General features: G+C 40.4%; 2 protein-coding genes across 7 annotated transcripts in view; one reads left to right on the plus strand and one right to left on the minus strand.

Moving 5' to 3' along the window:
- BMPR1A (bone morphogenetic protein receptor type 1A) overlaps positions 1–12,977 on the plus strand; it is a 186,271-nt gene extending 173,294 nt beyond the window's left edge. For all 5 annotated transcript variants that reach the window (XM_036355988.1, XM_036355987.1, XM_036355985.1 and 2 more), the window contains 5 exons: positions 3,530–3,722; positions 4,934–5,231; positions 7,455–7,630; positions 9,034–9,164; positions 9,251–12,977. In XM_036355988.1, coding sequence (XP_036211881.1) covers positions 3,530–3,722; positions 4,934–5,231; positions 7,455–7,630; positions 9,034–9,164; positions 9,251–9,376 — 924 coding nt within the window. In that variant the 3' untranslated portion in view covers positions 9,377–12,977. The remainder of the gene's footprint in view (positions 1–3,529; positions 3,723–4,933; positions 5,232–7,454; positions 7,631–9,033; positions 9,165–9,250) is intronic.
- MMRN2 (multimerin 2) overlaps positions 7,332–13,574 on the minus strand; it is a 31,538-nt gene continuing 25,295 nt past the window's right edge. For both annotated transcript variants that reach the window (XM_036355984.1, XM_036355980.1), the window contains one exon: positions 7,332–7,794. In XM_036355984.1, coding sequence (XP_036211877.1) covers positions 7,790–7,794 — 5 coding nt within the window. In that variant the 3' untranslated portion in view covers positions 7,332–7,789. The remainder of the gene's footprint in view (positions 7,795–13,574) is intronic.

Below are 13,574 nucleotides of genomic sequence, written 5' to 3' on the forward strand. Positions count from 1 at the left end.
AGGATGAAAGTGAAGAGATGGAAAAAAGTTTTACATGCAAATGGGAAAAAAAAAAAAAAGCTGGGGTAACAATACTCATATCTGACAAAATAGACTTTAAAAGCATCATGCTAAGCGAAATAAGCCAGTCGGAGAAAGATAAATATCATATGATCTTACTCATTTGTGGAATATAATGAACAACATAAACTGATGAACAAAAATAGAGCCAGAGGGGGAAAACATATTCTAGAATATAATATAAGTAATCCTGTTATTTGCAGACTTTTAATATTTCCTACAATATTTGTGATATCATACTTTGTTAGTACAGTTTTGGTAATACTATATTTAAAATTCTTTTATTGAAATATTGATGTTTATTGTATGTAATATTATTATATGTAAGATCATTTTTCTTGCCCTAGCCAGTTTGGCTCAGTGGATTGAGCATCGCTCTGTGAACTAAAGGATTCCAGGTTTGATTCCGGTCAAGGGCACATGCCCAGGTTGCGGATTCAATCGCTAATCAATGATTCTCTCTCATCATTGATGTTTCTCTCTTTTCCTCTTCCTTCCTCTCTGAAATTAATAAATAAATATATATATATATTTTTAAATATCATTTTTCTTTTTTTTAATATATTTTATTGATTTTTCACAGAGATGAAGGGAGAGAGATAGAGAGTCAGAAACATCGATGAGCGAGAAACATCGATCAGCTGCCTCCTGCACATTCCCACTGGGGATGTGCCCGCAACCCAGGCATATGCCCTTGACCGGAATCGAACCTGGGACCTTTCAGTCCGCAGGCCGACGCTCCATCCACCGAGCCAAACCGGTTTTGGCAATATCATTTTTCTTGAATAATTGGTGTTCATTGCATGTCACATTATCATATTTAAAATCATTTTTCTTGAAATTATAAAAAAAACACACACACACCGAAAAATAAAGCAATAAAAAAGAAATTGTCACACACAAAAAAAGATATCCACAGCCTTCACATAGCGGGGCCTGGTTGCATCTTCAGCTCACTCTGCTATAAGGACAATGTTTTCTTATGTATAATTAGAGGCCCAATGCACGAAATTCGTGAAAGAGTAGGCCTTCCTTCCCACGGCTGCCGACACCAACTTCCCTCTGGCACCCGGGACTCGGGCTTCCCTGGCAGCCCTGGCTTTGTCCAGAAGGATGTCTGGTCTCATTAGCATATTACGCTTTTATTATTATAAATGGTTATATTTGAAGAGAACTGTTTTGTGTACAGTGTGGCCAGCACACTGGAATAATAAACCATAACTGTGTACCTTTTATTTCTAAAAAAAAAAAAAAAGCAAAATGGTGCAACCACTTTGGGAAAGAGTTTGACAGTTGACTGAAAACTTAAGCACTCATTTTCTACACTAGTGAAGCAGTCCTTCTGCTAAATATTTGCCGAAGAGCTATATAGACACGCCCAGACCTGAATGTGAATGTTTATAGCAGCTTTGTGCATGGTAGATAGACATTTTAAACAGCTCAGAAGTTCATCAGTTGGTAAGTGAATAGTAAGTGCTGATACATTCAGAGGAGACTGCCTCATCAGTGAGAAGGAACAAGCCACTGGCCCAGGCGGCAGCATAAATGGGTTCGAGAGCAGCGTGTTCTGGGGATGATGGAGGCACAGAGGCATACACGTCGCAGGTTTCCATTTGTGCAGTTTTCAGAAAGGCAGGGCTGTGGGGATGGGAAGCAAATCAGCAATGCCGGGGGCGGGAGGGGAAGGGAGATTGACTTTAAAGAGAAAAGAAGGAACTTTTTTGGGTGACGGATATGTTCTCTCTCTTAATTGTGGTGTTGGTGGTTACGTGACTCTATGCATTTGTAAAGTGCAGTTCTCAAAAAGAGTGAATTTTGTTGTGTATGTTATACGTCAGTAATCCTGACTCCTGAAAAAATTATAAAAGGATCTGTAATAAAATGATACATAGAGTTAGTTCAGGTATTCACAAAATTTGGCCCATTTTAAGTACAATCTACACTGGACCTTAGTGTTCTGTTTAACTTAGAGTGACCACGAATGGTAGCAATTAACATATTACTTTCAAGAAATATTAATGAGCCCTAACCGGTTTGGCTCAGTGGATAGAGCGTTGGCCTGCGGACTGAAGGGTCCCAGGTTCGATTCCGGTCAAGGGCATGTACCTTGGTTGCAGACACATCCCCAGTAGGAGGTGTGCAGGAGGCAGCTGATTGATGTTTCTCCCTCATTGATGTTTCTAACTCTCTATCCTCCCTTCCTCTCTGTAAAAAATCAATAAAAAATATATATTTTTTAAAAAGAGATATTAATGAAAGCACTTAGTGTGTTCTCAGAAACTACCTATGTCCTGTGAGCAGGGTGGGTGGAACTCAAACAGATCTATAAGATAAACAATAAGAAACTATAATTGTGATGAGTGCGGCAACTGAGAAGTGTATGTGTGCTATGTAGATGTTAAACAAAAGAGCAGCACTTACCAGTGAAGGAAGCTGCGCGTGCACAAGGCTCTGAGACGGGAATGAGGTTGAGTAATTCTAAAAGTTGAAATGGATAAACTGACAGTGGAGACAGACTCAGGGATACAGAGAACAGACTGGCAGTCTCAGAGGGGAGGGGGCTGGAGGCTGGGTGAGAAGGGTGAAGGGATTAAGTAAAGAAAAAAAGAGACTCATGGACACGGACAACAGTATGGTGATTACCAGAGAGAAAGCGGGGGTAGAAAAGGGTAAAGGGGGGTAAATGGTGGTGGAAGGAAACTTTACTGGGGGTGGTGAACATAAAATACAATATACAGATGACGTATTGTAGAATTGTGCACCTGAAACCTGTATAATTTTATTAACCAATGTCACCCCCATAAATTCAGTAAGAAAGAAAAGAATGGTAGCAGTTAAAGGGAAAAATAAATAAAAGTAACAGTTGAAATGGAAGGGGTGAGGATGATGTGAATACAGGGAATGATGAGTCAGACTATGTCCATCTGAGAGACTGAGCTGAAGACTTTTAACTGTCATTTAGATTTCACTGCATAATAAACCACCCCAAAGAGTAACGGCTTGAAGCAGCAAACATGTCTTCTTTCTCCCGATCCAGTGGGTCTGCTGGCAGTTTTCTCCTGGCTGCGCTCAGCTAGAGTGAGGCGGTGTGGTGTGTGCGCATGCCGTGTCAGCACAGCACTGCTCATGCTCCAGAGCTCCTGGAACAGCAGGAGCTTCAGGGCTGCCCGCAGGACACCATTTCTCTAGTTCTGTTTCCAGGGCCAGTCAGGCGGCCAGCCCAGAGTCTGGAGGAGATCACCCAGAGGCTTATGTGCACAGGGAAGGCAATTACTTTGAACTTTTTTGTAAACAGTTTGTGATATCAGAATATATTGCTTATTGTGTCATCTTCTTTTAAATACATTTTAATGTTTAATACTGGAGTTGGTTATATACCATCTTGTTTGATGGGATCAACTATCAGACCACTTTCTCAGTCTTAATAGGTTCTTTTCATCAAGAACTCAAAACATTTTTTTTAATGAAGGTTCAGCGAACTATTGCCAAACAGATTCAGATGGTTCGGCAAGTTGGTAAAGGTCGATATGGAGAAGTGTGGATGGGTAAATGGCGTGGTGAGAAGGTGGCAGTCAAAGTGTTCTTTACCACTGAAGAAGCTAGCTGGTTTCGTGAGACGGAGATCTACCAGACGGTGCTGATGCGCCATGAAAACATACTCGGTGGGTACACATTCTTTCAGCCAATTCCATATTCTGACAGGGTTAGTGGGGTGCGGGCTCTGAGAGTTCTAAATGCTAACTAGCCACTGTATTTACTACGCTGCTGAGGAAACAAAGAATTTCAAAGTTTGCCAGCTTATTGGACTAACTCATATCTAACAAAAACCAAGTGTTTTATAGCTAAATTTAAGCAATTTTCTAGGGTAACTATATATGCCTTTTGTAAGCTAAGCCACCACCACCACATGATGTAGCTTAGTAGGTTTCTCCCTCCCCACCCCACAACCCCATTTATTTACACAACAGCAGAGGCATTCAGGCGTTTTTAGCTTTCCCGGCCTTTCTTTCCAGCTACTATATCATTTCCCTTCGTGTAGACATGCATAGTACATTGCCAAGAGTATAGTAGGCACTTACAGTAGTTTCTTAAGGTCACCTTAACAAGTCACCACAAATGGCGGCTTAAAATAACAGGCACTCCTTCCCTCTTAGCTTTGGAGGCCTGAGGTTTAAATCCAGGTGTCGGCAGGGCCATGCTTCCTAAAGGCTCTGAAGAAACGACCCTTCCTTGCTTCTTTCTGGGTCTGGTGACACCAGCGGTCCATGCCCTCGGCTGAGAGACGGCACTCCTGCTTCCTGTATGTCTGTGTCCACATTTCCCTCTCACAAGGACACTAGTCATTGAATTACCACCCTAACCTAGTATGACCTCATCTGGATTTGATTACATTTCAAATAAGGTCGCATTTACAGGCACCAGGTGGACATGAGTTTGGGGGCAGGGCACTACTCAGCACTTTTGCCGACCTTTTTCTGAGGGAGAGGGGAAAGGAAAGGGGCCAACATTGTGGACCTGCTCGTCAGAGAGCTGGCAGGTGTGAGGAGGCATTGATGGGCGCATGGAATTGGCTCGTTGAACATTTTTAACTTAATTTTAGTGTGTCCACTTTTCAATTTGAAATTGAGAGTCCTTTCCATGTGTCTTCTTTATAAGTTTTTCATGCTCAGATAGTCATGTAGATGATAACTCCCCCAGGTTATTATATGATATGTGATTTTCTTAGTCATACTATTATCATTTTCAGGATGATCATTAATATTATTGTAAATGTATTGCAGAAGTGTAGAGTTATATGTATCATGACCCTGGGAGCCTTCATTACTCTCCATGCCACTTCTGATAACTAACCTTGAAACTCACCCACGACCAGGTTTTATAGCCGCAGACATTAAAGGCACCGGCTCCTGGACGCAGCTGTATCTGATCACCGATTACCATGAGCACGGGTCTCTCTATGACTTCCTGAAGTGTACAACGCTGGACACCAGGGCCCTGCTCAAGCTGGCGTACTCAGCTGCCTGTGGTCTGTGCCACCTGCACACAGAGATTTACGGCACCCAAGGGAAGCCCGCAATTGCTCATCGAGACCTAAAGAGCAAAAACATTCTCATTAAGAAAAATGGAAGTTGTTGTATTGCTGACCTGGGCCTTGCAGTTAAGTTCAATAGGTAAGTGGTCTTTGCCTACTCTTTGGAATTCTATTAATCTCTAGAAGTATTTGCATGTTGGTATTTAGGACAGCCAAGGATGTGTTTGTGCTCACATAACTGCATGATTGGGGTTTTGTCCTGGTTGGTTTTGTTTACAAAAATTACATTCTACTCTACATAATTTTTTATTTCCTGTTTTTTATTGTCTTAGACATTCTTCTATTTTAGTTTATGTAGATCTACTTCATTCTTTTTCATAGTGTTGCTGCCATTTTTTCAAAACATAATTTATTTCATGACCCGACTCACAGGCATTAAAGTTGCCTATGGTTTGTCTCTATTTAAAAATACTTTAATGAACATTGTATTTTATCGATATATATTAATCCTTGCACATTTATACGAGTACTTCGTCATGATGGGTTCCTTAGAAGGGCTAGACGAAGGGCATGTGTGTATTAAATTGAGGCATATTGCACATTATCCCTTCAAAGAGCCTGCATCAATTTATACTCCCCCACCTGGAATAGACATGCCGTTTCTCATCACAACTTGTTGCTACAGTGGGACCTTGACTTACGAGTTTAATTCGTTCGGAGACCGAGCCCGTTAAGGAGCTCATTAACTCAAATTACTCTGTCAACTCAATGCAAAAATTCGGTGGAGAGACAGCTGGTATCTCAAAAAACTCGTTAGTCGGGACACTCATAAGTCAAGGCCCCACTGTACGTCAATAGTTTTAAATAATTAGAATTATAACATCTTTAGGATATTATAAACTATTGAAATCATTTTAATGTTATAGCTTCTAGAATACAGCTATTTCACATTTCAGAATTAATTTCAGGTCATAATATTAAAATACTAGTCCAGCCCAGCCAACATGGCTCAGTGGTTGACCAGGAAGGAGGTCACGGTTCGATTCCCAGTCAGGGCACATGCCCAGGTTGAGGGCTTAATTCCCAGTGTGGAGCATGAAGGCGGCAGCCAATCAGTGATTCTCTCTCATCAATGTTACTATCTCTCTCCCTCTCCCTTCCTCTCTAAAATCAATGAAAATATTTAAAAAATTTTTAAAAACCACAAAAAGACTAGTCCATAATAAAACAAATATTAAAAAATTAAATCATCTTTCCTGGCTGTTCCAGTGTTCTGATCTTGTTTGTTTTTAGTCAGTGTAGTGTTAATTGGCTCAAATATTCATCAGATGCTATATAAGAAAATATAGACTACATTAACCCTTTGAGTGCCAACCAATATCCTAGGAACTATGCTAAAATTGCCAAAGCATTTTTGCTAATTTTACAGCAGTTTAGGGGGAAAAATATGAAAATTAGGCAGATAAATGGCAGTAGTCAATTTTAGAACTACAAACATTCAGCATCATAAGTAATCTGCACTTATGTGCCATCTGTCAATAAAGAGTGAACTACTAGCACCTAATAGGAACACTGCAGGAGGCGTGCAATAGCGCTCCTGGCACTTTAGGGGAAAGACAGGAGGAGCGTGATCGCGCTCCCTGGCACTCCAGAGGTTAATCTCTGCTTTGTAGTAGTTTCCAGAACTGGGGACCTAAACAAAAAGCATTCATGTCTTCCAGCTCTAAAATTTACCTCACAAATTGAAAACCCAGTGAGCGTCACTTATTACATCAGTGTGACTATGTAGGCACCACTGCGCCCGCCCGCATCGGCTGGACCTATACGGAAGGAAATGTAACCCTGTGTCACAGGAGAATGGACAGCAAATAACTCTTCTCAGTGTCCCTTCACCTCCGCTTGCTCTGGGACACAGTTACCCACCATGTTAGCTTACGTTCGGTATTGTCCTTTTTCTTTGAGAGACACCACACTTGTTTGGTGACAAAACTACCTGTACTCATGCAAGGTATCTTGTCTTTATCCAGCTTGGTAGCAACTTCATGCTTAGCTTTCAGTGCACACGTGGTAGTAAGCTTGTGAAGTGTCCTGCTGTAGACTCTTCTGGGGAAGGTCTAGGATTGGTATCATATATTTACAGGGTATATTACTTTTATAAACTCTGAAAGATGTTAAATTTAAAAATATATTTGGCCTCAGTAGTTTCTGATAAAAGAATGTGGAGTTTTAGAAAGATAGATAGATTTTTATTATTTATTTGGGGAGGGGGGAGAGTCTGACTTTTATAAAATACAACAAAAATGGAAGAAAAACTATTTTGTTCTTAACCATCAACCTGGACATCATCTGCCTCCTGTCTCAGCGATACAAATGAAGTGGACGTGCCCTTGAACGCCAGAGTGGGCACCCGGCGGTACATGGCCCCGGAAGTGCTGGACGAGAGCCTCAACAAGAACCACTTCCAGCCCTACATCATGGCAGACATCTACAGCTTCGGCCTGATCATCTGGGAGATGGCTCGGCGCTGCATCACAGGGGGTAGGAGTGGTGGGGGTGTTTCCCGTTAGGTTTGCATCCTCCTCATTCAGAAAGTAACCGCTCCTGTTACATAGTTGAGATGTCAGGGATCCCCTGGACCACTCCCATGGTCTGTAACATCACTGGAAGGACGCACATAGTTGTCCTCACAGCTAACGTCTAGTCTAGTGAAAGGATACAGAGCAAAATCAGCAAAGAGAAACGGTGCCAGGGGCAAAGTTCAGAGGAAATCGGACAGCAGCCTCCAAAGGCCTCTCCCAGGGAAGCCACACAGGATGCACTGAATTCCTCCAGCGTGTGATGTGAGAAATGCTGCTACCTGGGAAGTAGTTAGAGACTTAGTTCTCAGTGGTTTTATTGGCAGCTGGTCAGGTAAGCGCCCTCTGCCTAGCGTGTTCCAAAATTCCATATGCAGAGTGCGAGCAGGTGCTCAGCACCAACCCTGCTGTCTGCACAAATAGTCCAGGCCCCATGCACCGCTCTCAACACTTAGGGAGCTGCCTGCCTGCAAGTTCCCAGACACCAGCACGGCAGCCTTGCAGGCCAGCCTTTCCCAGGATGGCTGTCTAAGGCCTACTGGGTTTTCTCTTTGCTACATATCAGGCTGTCTTTCTGCTGCACCTATTAGTAGGAACAATGTAGAGAAACAGATAAGTAGGTTAACATTTAGGGTAAGTAAGTGTTTCCCTTGCTTTTTTTTTTTTTTTGAATATTGTTATGTCCATAGCTATGATGGGGGTCCTGATAGGCATAGGGGAAATAATCCTATATAATAAAAGGCCAGCCACCATAAACATAACAACCAAAACAACCAGAGACCAGAACCACCACGGCCCCTTGCCGGGCTGACCCCGCCCCAAGCAAGCAGTTAGGGGCGATCAGGCAGGCAGGCAGAGTGGTTAGGGGTGATCAGGCAGGCAGACCAGTGGTTAGGGGTGATTGGGGAGGCCCGGGCCAGCCAGCCATCACACCCCACGCCTGTTGCTTGCAGAGGGAGGCCACTGGTGGCCGGGGTGGGGAGGGGGGAGAGCGCTGCACAGATGGCAAGCCGTGGCAGCGATGGGGGTGGGGCCAGCTGCCTGCAGCCGGGGGAAGGAAAGCCTTGATAGGCCCTAATCTCAGGCCAGGCCTAGGGACCCTACCTGAGGGGTCCTGGATTGTGAGAGGGTGCAGGCCGGGCTGAGGAACCCCCTCTGAGTGCACGAATTTTCATGCACTGGGCCTCTTTAGTGAGACATAAAAAAAGAGAACAACATACATTTACTATTAAAAGTGAATGACCCACTCTGTTTTTCTTCCTTATGTAGGAGTCAGTTTTAGCTCCATAGTTTAGAACGAGGCGCTGAGTAGATTGGTATATTTTGTCCGGCCACCATTTTGTGCCCGCTGTTTCCTCTCTGCAGGAATAGTAGAGGAGTACCAACTGCCATATTACAACATGGTGCCCAGTGACCCATCGTATGAAGATATGCGTGAGGTTGTGTGTGTCAAACGTTTGCGGCCAATTGTGTCTAATAGATGGAACAGTGATGAGGTACGTGGAACCCAGTCCCCTGAGGGAGGGATGATGAGTGTGGCCAAAGATGTTTACCTGCTCCCTGCATTCTGTTTGCTTTTCAGTGTCTTCGAGCAGTGCTGAAGCTGATGTCAGAATGCTGGGCCCACAACCCGGCCTCCAGACTCACGGCTCTGCGGATCAAGAAGACGCTGGCAAAGATGGTTGAATCCCAAGATGTAAAGATTTGACAGTGAAGCAATCCTGAGGAGAAACTCCAGACTGCGCTTGACCGACTTCTCCAGGGCGCGGAGGGAGTAGAGTGGGATAAGGAGCTTGAGCGGTTCGCAGGCTCTGTCCTCCCCTTACCCTCACAGGCTGCCCTGGGCACCTTCCGTGCTCTGCAGAGTATGAGCTGGGGACTCCAGAACTTCACTCTTTACCTACGGACAGCTTTACTCTAAGTGTGGTTTCTGATGCCTTTTTAAATCGGGTTTTTATGAACTGCATCGAGACTTCAGTCCTGATGGGTGAGTCTCCAGTCAAACTCTGGGTGCTGAATTACCTGCTCGTACAAGGGTGCTTTCTGTGAAAGCCTAAGAAGATCAGTGAATTCAGCAGAGTCGGAGGAATGTGTCCTTGCCTCCTGCCTGAGGAAGCGCATTGATTTGTACTCGACCTTTGTAAACAGCCTATGGATTATCATCTGTTTAGGATGCTGCGTAGTTTATGAGAAATAGTTTGTCAGGCCTTGATAATGGTGTGTGTACACACACATGCTTGCCAGGATTTCTCTGCTGCCATCGAATTAGAAGAAAATATGACTTATGACCACCCAGGAAGATATTAGAGGCTGTTGGTTTTGTGCTTTAAAAATGCATGATCTGACCAAGATTCGCCAATCACATAAAAGCCATTTACCTTGAAAGTGAGCTAGCTTCTCCACCAACTTTATTTTTAACATAAAAGTTGATGTAAAGGCCAAAAAAGCTTAAAGTGCCTGAAAATTTCGACTGTTTTTCTCCTACCACCATCTTTCCTTTTTTTGGTAATTACTATTTTGCCATAGAAAGCATCCTGTCCAAAGTTGGACCTTCCAACGCCATGATCTTGTGAGAAACACTTCTTGTTGAAGTGAGTTACTGATGACTGCGTTTGATAGCGATGCTAAGTGCCTATAACCAGGTTCTGTATTCTTTATTCTCAGTAATGTTTAAAAGGGAAGTTATTTATATTTTGTGTGTAATATGCTTTATTTGCAAAATACATGCTCCTTTTACAACCATATTTTTTATATGTACATGCATCTATACTGTTGTAGAAACCAGCTCACGTGTACCTCACACCTCATCCTTAAGGGAAAAAATAAAAGATCAGAAGAAAATGTTATAAAGTAGAACCACATATGAATTTTAGAACTAATACACTCAAAATAGTATATTAAACCCAAGAGTTTGTTCATTTCAGGCACAGACTTTCATTAAGATATATCCTCTCGACTTTTCCATTGTGAAAGGGTCCTCTCATTAGAAATTTCTATTTCAGAGATGATACAAGTTCATTAACAGCTGTTTTAGACATTTGAATTATTTGAGATTTCTGGCTTTATGATTTCTGTTCTGTAACTTGTGAAGACAATGAAGAATCCGGCACAGAGTTCACTGTCTGGTCAGTGGCAATGTCTGTACCGTGTAGCTGCTACTCCAGAAAACGCTGCGTGTGCGATGGATTCACTTAAACGTTTTATACTTCTGTAATGCCTTTAAATATCAATGCCTTCGTCTGATAAAACAACTCCTAGGCGCAGAAAGTAAGACAGTTTTCTTTGAATAGAGCATAAAATAAATGTGATTATATTGCAACATGGTCAAAACACTTTAGAGGGGGGACAGCAGAGCATGATTCCATTCATTACCAAAAATTTGACTGGCCCTGAAGGGTGAAACTTTAATATACTGACATCAAATTTCACAAACTTAAAATTTGCTTTAATAGTTTTGACTGAATTTAATAATTTTCATCTAAGATAATTTAATTTTGAAATGTTTATCAAGGTGAGTGAGTTTACGTTGGTAGGTAGTACCAGATAACTCGCTCCTTCAGAACGTTCCCATTTCCTGACAGTGAGATTCATAGATATTTTTATCTAAATTGCCATGGATTTAAGAATACTTACTAGCTTAGATCTACTTAAGCTAAGGTTAACCTTGATTTATTTTTATTTGACAAATTATAAATCTTCAAAATCATTTGTCATCTTAATAGTAAAGAAGATACATAAGAAAAGGCAAGCACTATTCTTAGAAATGTTAAAATAGTATGTGGATGCAAAACATTACAGATAGTGTTTAAGTACAAGCCCATCATAATTAATTTTTTAAATTAAATTGATTATTAAAAGTGATAGCAAGAATTTATGTTAGAGACTTGTTTCTAGTATAACATGTTTTTTAAAAAGCAGATGATGACTTATTTGAAATTTTAAAGTTAAAAAATGTTGCATGAAACTTCTTTCCTTCATACTTTTACTCTTAAATTTCTAAGTTCATCCAGTAAGTGAAATAGTTAAAGAGGAAGGAAGTATGATATAGTACCATAGTTAATAATTTGAAAAACCTTAGAAACCATTATTTGGTCTCACAGTTGAGCATTTTAAAAACATGTGGCTCCTGTCTGTCATCCTTTTAAATAATTAAAATAAAAACAAAACTCCAAAGGTACCAGAATATAACAGAAGTTAATCTTCAGTTATCTAGAGATAACTGTAAACATCTCTGGAATTAAAGGCACATTAGGATTGATTTCAGTGTCTTTATTCTAAGCTTTCTCTGTGCTTTTTTGTTGAACAAGTTTCTGAAATATAAAATTGGAATCTAATTTTCTGGAAATAGTTTCACAAAAAATATTTCAATCAACAATTCATGTTGCCTTTTCAATGTCCAGATGTATTTCTAAACTTAGAAAGTGACTTATTTTTGAAAATTATTTTCCTAGAATGTGCCAAATTATTTACTAAAAAAAAAAAAATAGCACCTTTTACCCCAGATTTTTTGTTTATGTTTAAAACAAAAATGCAATACAATTTTTAAAGAATTATGCATCTCTAAGTTAGCACAAAATCAACTTTTATATTGAATAATTTATTCCAGGGAATATTTTATAAATTCAAGTCATATTTCACTTCATACATGTTGTTTTGAAATGTTTCTAAGTATCTAAAATAATTTCAACAGCAGAAATATGCATTTTTTTAAAAGCATTGTTGCAGCTCCTGTACTGTTTAAAAGTGGTGATATTTATTATTTGCTTAGGTCAGATGTTAAAATACCAGTTCTTGCCTCAGAGCTGTTAAGAGAATCACAGTGAAAATTGCAGACAACCAACGCTCATAGAAACAGAGTAAATCTGGCAGCGTTGGTACGGCCACTGTGAGATTGTCCCAGAGGGAAAGTCTGTAAACACTGCTTTTGCAAAAGATTGACTGGGGTGTGACTGTAGATTGTGCTCCGTACTATGCTTTCAGTAGAATTATTTAAGCCCTTGTAGTGACTGTTGTCCCTGTCCGTTTAAAAATTAAAATGCAGTATATATTGTATAAAATGAAAATACCATTATAGCTTAATTAGGGAAGTTGTACATAGACATTGAAAGAAGAGTTAAGCAGTTTTATTACGCAATTGTAAAACACCAAAAATATAGATTCATCTTTGGTATGTAACACACTACATTTATTTTGTCAGCATCTGCTTTAAAAGACGCCTTATTAAGTTTACCATTAATTGCTGTGTTCTATATAGAGATTACGTCCAGTGTATCATTTTTAAGTAAATAACCTTATTTTAGTATACTTCAGTGATGTGTTTTGTGATGCTCTGCTCAGATTGTATTGTACATCAGAATGCATGTCTGGTGAGCTTTCATAAAAAGTAAGTTAGTGAACATACACATGTCCCTGAGGTGTGCACTTCAGCGACCAGAAAGCCGGGTGGGAGCAGGGGCAGGTAAGTGCCCAGACAACCAGACCCTTCGTCCTTCGTGTAGAGAGAAGGGCCATAAGCCTATTACAATAAAGGTGATTTTTCTTTTAAAAATATTTTTTCTAGTTATAAAAATATGTACTTATTGCAGAAATTTTGGAAAATATAGGAAAGAATAAAAAAGCAAATAAAATCATTCAAAATTCTATTGCCAGATGTTACCACTATTTACATTTGAATGTTTCCAATGTTTTCCTGCTGCATACTTTTCTCCAATATAAGATCATAGTGTGTCACTATGTAGCCATTGAAAGCATAACTTTTTTTTAAGTGACCATGCAATAGTCCATCAAATAGATGGAATATTTTTTTTAATTCTCCATTCAATATTTGGGTTACTTTCCATTGTTTTAGAAAATATAACCAACCAATGCATTGAACATCATTAAACAGGAATCTTTGTATATTTTCT

This window comes from Myotis myotis, unplaced genomic scaffold (genome assembly GCF_014108235.1).
Source record: "Myotis myotis isolate mMyoMyo1 unplaced genomic scaffold, mMyoMyo1.p scaffold_m19_p_24, whole genome shotgun sequence".
Classification (NCBI taxonomy): Eukaryota; Metazoa; Chordata; class Mammalia; order Chiroptera; family Vespertilionidae; genus Myotis; species Myotis myotis.